Source organism: Tamandua tetradactyla, chromosome 17 (genome assembly GCF_023851605.1).
Source record: "Tamandua tetradactyla isolate mTamTet1 chromosome 17, mTamTet1.pri, whole genome shotgun sequence".
NCBI lineage: Eukaryota > Metazoa > Chordata > Mammalia > Pilosa > Myrmecophagidae > Tamandua > Tamandua tetradactyla.
Window position 1 is genome coordinate 74,912,427 of NC_135343.1, and position 8,245 is coordinate 74,920,671.

General features: G+C 42.6%; 1 protein-coding gene across 1 annotated transcript in view; it reads right to left on the bottom strand.

The window, feature by feature from the left end:
* The window catches only part of CFAP97D2 (CFAP97 domain containing 2), a 36,377-nt gene extending 34,394 nt beyond the window's left edge, over positions 1-1,983 (bottom strand). The window contains exons 1-2 of the mRNA XM_077135129.1: positions 1,926-1,983; positions 1,044-1,262 (exon numbers count right to left, since the gene is read on the bottom strand). Coding sequence (XP_076991244.1) covers positions 1,044-1,133 — 90 coding nt within the window. The 5' untranslated portion in view covers positions 1,134-1,262; positions 1,926-1,983. The remainder of the gene's footprint in view (positions 1-1,043; positions 1,263-1,925) is intronic.
* Positions 1,984-8,245: the final 6,262 nt, after the last annotated feature.

The window sequence follows — 8,245 nt, forward strand, 5'->3', positions numbered from 1 at the left end:
TCATTTAGGAAATAAACATATGTCATAATTAATGATAGGATGGTCCTAGAACACGGCACATGGAAAATGATGATCTGGTTAATGGAATTTTTGTTGTATGGGTAACATATATTACAAACGTTCTTAGGAAATGTTATTCCAATCACGACATCTCCAAAACAAAAATTACCTTTTGGTTTCCAAAGAAAGCCCTGGCATTTCACAAATATTGCCCTGCTACCTCTGCTCTGCAGCAGAGATAGAAACTTTATCCATAATTTAAAAGCCAGAACTTAGTTCTCAATACATTGGCTCCACAATAACACAACTCTAAAGGATCAGAGCATGACGGAAAGCCCAGGGGTGAACGCAAAGGGGCCACTTTTCAAAGACACCAGTGTGTGGCCAGGATGGGTGTCAACAGCAGCCCGTCTCCCTGGCGGAGAGGATGGACATGTGCTTTACTTCGATGGCAGTGCACACATGGGATTGGATGGTGCAGCTGTTTATTCTGCACAGCTTGGTTTCTGTTCCTTCTGCTCCCAGGGTGCTGGAACCCAGAACCCCATATCAGAGCTGACGGACTCTCTGGACTGGGGAGTCAAAGCTATGCCCTAGGACGCAGCAGGAGTCCCGCTGGCTGAGGCTGATGACACCAGCTCTGCAGGCGTTTAATAACAGCAGAGCAGCACTTCCGACCACAGAGACCGATTACATGTCTGCAAGATCTCCCAAGACAGAGGCTGTGCTGGAATGCTCTGACTTGGCAGCAGCACCTCAGGAGAGAAGCAGCAGGAAGGAACTGCAGGAAAGACGGATGGGGTTGGGGGTTGGGGAGATGGATATCAGAGGGCCTTGGTGGTTTGACTGCAGAGCCTGCTGGTCTTACAGAGGATGAGATGGCAAACAGAAGGCGGCTGTCTCCTCCACGGGCCTCCCTGTGGTCATTGTCGGGGTGCGAATGCTTGTTAACCTTCCTCCTTTCAACTCCCAAATGTGAGATGGGAGGGAGAGCTCTGCCTTCGGGAGCAAGTCACTGGGGCCAGACAGAAGGTCTTTCCTACCTTTTTCCTGTGGTCTTGATAGGCTTTATTCCATCTCTGCTGCAGGTAGTGACTGGCCCAGGGAAAAGTCAATTGGGAGGCTCGGTGCATCTTCAACAGTATAATGTCCCTGCTCCTTTCAAAGGAAGGAGCCTCATCAGCTCAAACCTTCTTTATGCAAAGCCCTGGAGACAGGCTGTGTTTGCAGCAGATCACATGGCAGTTGTCATGGCATCCAAGCTAAAGGGGGGAGAAAAGAGCCAGAGAATAGCCTGTGGTGGCTTTTCAAACAATAAGTGAAAGAATAACAAAGAGTTGGAAATTCTTCCTGCTCCACTGGGTATTTTCTGAAGCGTATCTTCAGGAGCAGAGTTATACCATTTTGCTGACTGCCTCTGCATACCCTACTTATCGATGATAAAACACTCATGAATACAGTTAACAAAGTTCTCTTCCAGTTAACTTTTTGTCTTTCCCTTTCTTCCTTGTTTCCTTGTTTCCTTCCTTCCCCTTATCTTTTCCTTCTCTCCTTTCCTCTTTTTATTTCATTGATTTTTTAATTGAGATTTAATCATCCAAAGTGTACAATCAATGATTCACAGTATCATCATAAAGCTGTGCATTCGTCATTACAATAGATTTTTGAACATTTTCATTACACCCAAAACAATGAAAAGAAGAATAAAAATAAAAGTACAAAAAGATCACCCAAAACCTTCCATACCCCCATACCTCCAATGTTTATTTATTTCTCCTTTCCTTTTGTCTTTTTCCTTTCTCATGCTCCTCTTTCCTCCCTCCCCTGCTTCCTTCCCTCCTCTTTCCCTCTATTTTTCTTCCTTAATCCCTGCCTTTCTTTATGCCTTCCTTATCCTCTTTCTCTCCTCTCTTTGAATAACTTACAGTAATTTGGACAACTCCAATTTTTTTTTTAATTTGCAGTCTAAGTGGCAAGCGTTCATTAAAACGTTTTTTCCATTGACTTGAGGATTGTAGAAAGTTTTAGCCACTTTGAGCCATTGCTTTCTCCATCGCCTTATATCTGGTTGGCCCGTTTTCTTTCTGAGACAAATGAAGTGAAAGTGATGCGAGGCAATCTGTTGAGTCATTTCATTTCTGTTGAAACCACATGCATAACTTTGGAGATGACATGATTAGGAGGAGTTGGTTAATGACAAAATAGCAATATTGTTTTCATTTCAGAATCTAGTCTTCGTGGTTACATTACAGTGTTAATTACAGAAAACTTTCTAGGGCAGAATTAATGTGTGAGAACCATTGTTCCACTAGAAATAAATAAAGAACCGAAATGCAGCATTTTATGAGGAATTGTGTTCTGCTGATTAGCCTGCTTCAGCGGCTGTCAGTCTGAAAGAGACTTAGCTAAGCTTATATTGAATCAGGCAGGGGGACAAGAAGCTGTGAACAAAAATGAAAATATGACCCTTTTCTTTCAGTGTGCTTTAGACAGCTGAGGTACACTGTACTTAATTGGGCCTAATGACAGAAGATTTTGCAGGCTGTTGGAATTACTAATGGAATGGGAATTAACAATTTGTCTGACCTTTGTAAAGAACTAATTAATTTTAACCCAGAATTGTTCACAAGTTTTAACTTTACAAATCTACATATATGCAGGAGGATGATGATGTGACCATTGCTACCCAAACATGCAGACTGCACCTTGAGACAAAAGATTTTAGCCTATAAAATTTACATTTCATATTCAGAAGATTTTGATTATAATAATTAATTTCCTTTACTCTCTGATCATCGCTGGTCAAGAACATCTAGGACAGGCCCAAATGTCAGTAGATGCTCAGTAAATACCTGCTATGGACAATGATGGAATTAATGGTGCTAGTGCTATTGAATGATTCCCTACCTGAGATACTGGGAGTGAGTTTGCTTTTTTCACACCATGGGGCTGGTTCTACATGATTTTGGTCTTTTCCATTTCTTGAAGGCTGTCTCTATTCCTCACCTGCTGAGAAATTTCTAACAATGTCTAGTGTTACTCAGCCAACAGTCTTTTGTTCTGTGCAGTTTGGTCATGCTTACATAGATGAAGTATGAATTAAGGGCAAAGATGAAGCTGCAAAGAATAATGGTGATTAAAGTATTTTTAAAATATGATGGGTATTCATATTAGTTGGTGTATTAGTCAGGGTTCTCTGGAGAAACAGAATCAGCAGGGAACACTCGCAAATATAAAATTTATAAAAGTGTCTCATGTGACCATGGGAACGCAGAGTCCAAAATCCGCAGAACAGGCTGTGAAGCCGACGATTCTTTTGGAGGGTCTGGATGAACTCCACAGGAGAGGCTCACCAGTCAAAGCAGGAAGAGCCTGTTTCTTCTGAATCTTCCTTAAAAGGCTTCCAGTGATCAGATTAAGCATCACTCATTGCAGAAGACACTCCCCTTTGGCTGATTACAAATGGAATCAGCTGTGGATGCAGCTGAGATGATCATGATCTAATTCTATGAAATGTCCTCATCGCAACAGACAGGCCAGCACTTGCCCAACCAGATAAACAGGTACCATCCCTTGGCCAAGTTGACACATGAACCTGACCTTGACAGTTGGAAAGCCGCCTATTGAAACCCACCGTCAAATTTAAATGAGCCAAATAAGGTATCCCAGCAGTTTACCTATGACTCGTCTATCCTTATTTTTAACTGATGTGCCATTCAATTAATATGCAGGAGAGTCAAGAATTGTGGGAGGCTAATTGTGGGTCGCTTAAAGAAGCGACCAGAGAGGTGAGAAGGACTTGCAGGAGCCTTTTCTGGGAGGGTGTTCATGGATCCCAGCAAAGGATGAGTCCTTGCCAGGTGAGACAGACAGGTGGGGGGACACATCATGCCAAGAAGGGACCTCCAGGTCCTACACCCTCAGATAAAGGTGATGGTGAGTGAGGAATAATCCTCTCCCCCATGCCAACCAAATGACTGCTGGGTTAATGCAGAACAAGGGTAGAAAGGGGTGGGGGTGGGTGGGGAGGCCCTGCCTCGCTGCAGTCACAAGCCAGTTTTCCTGTGGACTCACAGTCTAGATTTACATTGTCTAAGCAGCCAAATAAAACAAACAAATTGTCAAATACTGATGTTAGCTTAAGGTAGTCCTGGACTGGTGATGTCCCAAGAAGCCTGGAAATATCATAGATTTTCCTCCCAAGGCCTCGGATTTTTCCACTGTCTCAATGGCACTGAGCATCTTGCAGTCAAAATGAATCAGTCACCCAAAGAAACCAGCAGAAACCATAGAAACAGACCCTCGGAGAGTTCAGATATTGAAATCATGAGCTACAGACTATAGGACAACTCTGCTTAACGATGTTTTAAGAGACAAAAGATAAAATTAAAAATATGTGCAGGGTTCCGGAAGCCATACAATTTTTAAAATTTCTGTAAACAGAAGGAGAATTTACAAATCTGTGAAATTTGACCATATGTGGACTTTTAAAAAGTCTTAACAAATTTTAAAGTATTGAAATCATACAGATAATGTTCTCTGTCCACTGAGCTAGGAGTTAACTAGGAAATCTCATGTGCTGGGAAATTAAACGATGCAGTTCTAAGGTCAGGAACAAGGTAAGGATGTACCTGTGGCCTTCAAGTATTTAAGAGGTGCCTTTATCCAAGCCCTCAATCTTTGGGTTTATCCCCATGAAAGTTATCCCTGAAAAGAATAAGCTAAGCCTACTGAGAAGTAGGCCTGAGAGTCACCCCCAAGGGAAGCTCTTCTGTTGCTCAGATGCGGCCTGTCTCTCAGCCAACATGGCAAGTGAACTCACTGCCCTCCCCCTCTCTATGTGGGACATGACTCCCAGGGGTGTGGACCTTCCTAGCAACATGGGACAGAAATCCTAGAATGAGCTGGGACTCAGTATCACAGGATTGAGAAAACTTTCTCCACCTGAAGGGGGAAGAGAGAAATGAGACAAAATAAAGTGTCAGTGGCTGAAAGATTTCAAACAGAGTTGAGAGGTTATCCTGGAGGTTATTCTCATGCATTATATAGATATCCCCCTTTTAGTTTATGGTATATTAGAGAGGCTAGAGGAAAGTACCTGAAACTGTAGAGATGTGTTCCAGTAGCCATGTTTCTTGAAGATGATTGCATAATGATATAGCTTTCATAATGTGACTGTGTGATTGTGAAAACCTTGTGTCTGATGCTCCTTTTATGCAGGGTACGGATAGATGAGTAAAAAATATGGATAAGAAATAAACAAATAACAGAGGGAACAAAGGTTAAAATAAATTGAGTAGATTGAAATACTCAATGGTCAATAAAAGGGAGTGGTAAGGGGTATGGCATGTATGAGTTTTTTCTTTTTTCTTTCTTTTGCTGGAGAGATGCAAATGTTCAAAAAAATGATATGGTGATGAATACACAACTTTGTGATGAAATTGTGAGCCATTGATTGTAACCATGCCAAGGATGTTTGTATGCCAAGAATGTTTGATTTTTGTTCATTGTTTATTAGAAAATATTTATCAATGAAACAATTTCATAAACTAAGCACTGATTTGACAGATTAAAAAAGAAAACGAGGTGCCTTTAGGGTTAACTGGATATGTTTGTCAGTGATTTGAGCTCTGTGTATTGGTAATTAGTGGTGGTGATATATATATATATAAATAACCTTAGGCATTCAATCACTTCTCAAGAATGATAGTCCTAAAATGATTCACTTAGGTCCATTAGTCCTTCTCTGGACATGCTTAAAGAATTAATCCAAAAGAGAGGAATTAATTTTAAAAATGTGAATTTCAGTGTAATTTACCTTAATAATAGTGGAAAGTTGGAACAATGTCCAACTCGGGGGACTGGTCACATTGTGTGTATTAACATGATGGGCTAGAGGGTAGCCATTAGTTTTGTGATCTGAAAGATAGTAAATCCAATAAATGAAATATGAAATAGTTCCTTTTAAGTCAAACCTGTAGGATTCAGGTATGTTCACAGAGCATAAAAGACATCCTGGGGAAAAAAATGACAATTTAATTTGTTTGAAGTTTGGGCGTAAATGGTTAAATTTTTTTAAAGAATGATAGTTGTGTGGATAATTACAAAAATCTGTTTGATATGGTAAATTAGGCCTTGATTACGTCATTTACAATCTGCCCCTCCTCCCTGAGCCCACTTCAGTCCTTGCCTCCTTCTGCCAATCTCAAATCTACTGAGTTTAAAGAATTCAAATGACTCCTAGACCCTCCCTCTATGCCCGCTTCTCTTCACAAGCCACATTCCCTGTCATGCAAACTAGGATGCTCCGCAGAGAAGAGGCACGATCCCTTCCCTTCTGCTTCTTTATGTCTTGAAGTCCCTTCCTGGGTCCTTACAGTTTCTGGCCGTGTAACTACTGAGGGTCTCTGCTTAATAAACCTGTTGGGGATTGAATCACGTCTTCCACAAAAGGCATGTTAAGGTCTCAACCTCCAGGCTTGTGTGTATGAACCCATTTGTAAATATGAGCTGTGAAGATGTTATTAGTTGAGGTGTGCCCAAACTGAGTGAAGGGGGCTCTTATCCAATATGGTTAGGGTCCTAATAAGCAAAAGAAATTCAACATGGAAAAGGGAGAAACCATGGGGAGCAGCCAGAAGCTGGAAGAGAAAGGAGAAGGCACTGCCATGTGCACTGCCATGTGACAGAAAAGCCAAGAGACCCCAAATATTGCTGGACCACCAGGAGATACGGACCTGACCCCAGGAAGAAGCGAGTCTTCTTGCCTCTGAAACCATGACTTCCTATTGTTATGCTAACCCATTGTGTGCTATTTGTTTTAGCAACTGGGATACTAATACAAAGCCCTACACTGTTTTCATGGCATTTGGGTGTCACAGGCCTTCTGCAATCAGAGCCTTGTATATTAGAGAAAGCCTATAGCACTACACACTGTGAACTTTTGAAGGATGTAAAGAATTCCTGGGAACTAACATCTTGAAAGGAACTAAAAGGGCATTTCTTCTTTCTCTTGCCTTCCTCCTTCTTTCAAGCTTGGTTGAGTAGAAGAGTTGATGTGAACTCTTCAGTCTGCTTTTATTGAGGAATCTGGGCAAATGCTGACCCCCAGGGCAATCACTGCCAAGAGCCCACAGAACACAGGGCAAGAGAGAGCGGGAGGGCTCAGGACGCTGCCCTGTGGGCCCAGTGTAAGCTTTGGCGACAGGCAGCCGGAGGACATGCATATTGCCTTTTCCTTCCTGTGTTGGAGTCAGCTTTCATATTTGCAGAAGTGCCTTGTCCAGGGTGTCTACCCCAATTCCTTTTTTTATCTGGCCGTAAAAGTCACCGATACTTGCAGCACTGGACAACAACAGCTTTTTGTGCTATTTTAAAGCAGCTATTTTTTTTTTGTTCCTAGTCCCCAATCCTCAAATTTGGCCTTAGGCAAAATCCCATGTCATCTGGGGTGGGGGGGTCCCTCACTGGGGTGGGATCAGGGAGGCGGGTCCTGGCTGAAACAAGGTTGTTTTAGCAGAGCAGCCAGATCCTGGAAGAGAACCAAAGGGCCACTGCCAGCCAGAAATGCCCAAGGGCAGCCAGGGCTGCTGGTGGGCAAGAGAGGGGGCCCAGGACATCACAGCAGCGCCTTTGATTAGGTCCTGGTGGTTCTTAGATCCTCGTGTTCGAGAAAAACTGACTGGTGTCAGTGGCTGCGCTCAACCGTCTCCACAGCCCTTGAAATTTGGCCTCAATCTAAACAGGATACGTACATGTTTCTGAGCCTTGGGAGCTGCATCCGGGAATCTTGGGCTGAGAGACCCTCTCGAGGCTCAGCAAGTGTTTCAGCAGCCTGTGGAGGGAGCTGAGCCCGAGGCCTCTCACCCCCACGGCCCCTTGTTGCTATTTTAATGTGAATGCAATTGCAAAATAAATAAACCATTTTCTCCATCATAAAAACCAGGAAGGAGTTCATGAGTATTTTTGGCAACATATCCTTCCCTTCAAGAAAAAGGAGAAAACGCAATTGAAAAGCAAACTGCACACCGCTCTCCTCCAATTTAGAAGGATAATGAAATGGGAGAAGGGAGTAAATATTCAGCTGATTAATAATTAAGTGCTTTGACCTTCTAGCAGGATAGGCATTCTAGATGTGAAAATTGTTACCATGGTTTTATAACTCACGTGTGGATTGTCATGATGACGATGCTTCTCCAGCGGCATATTTTCAAGTGACTGTGGAAGTGGCTGTGCATCAACAGCT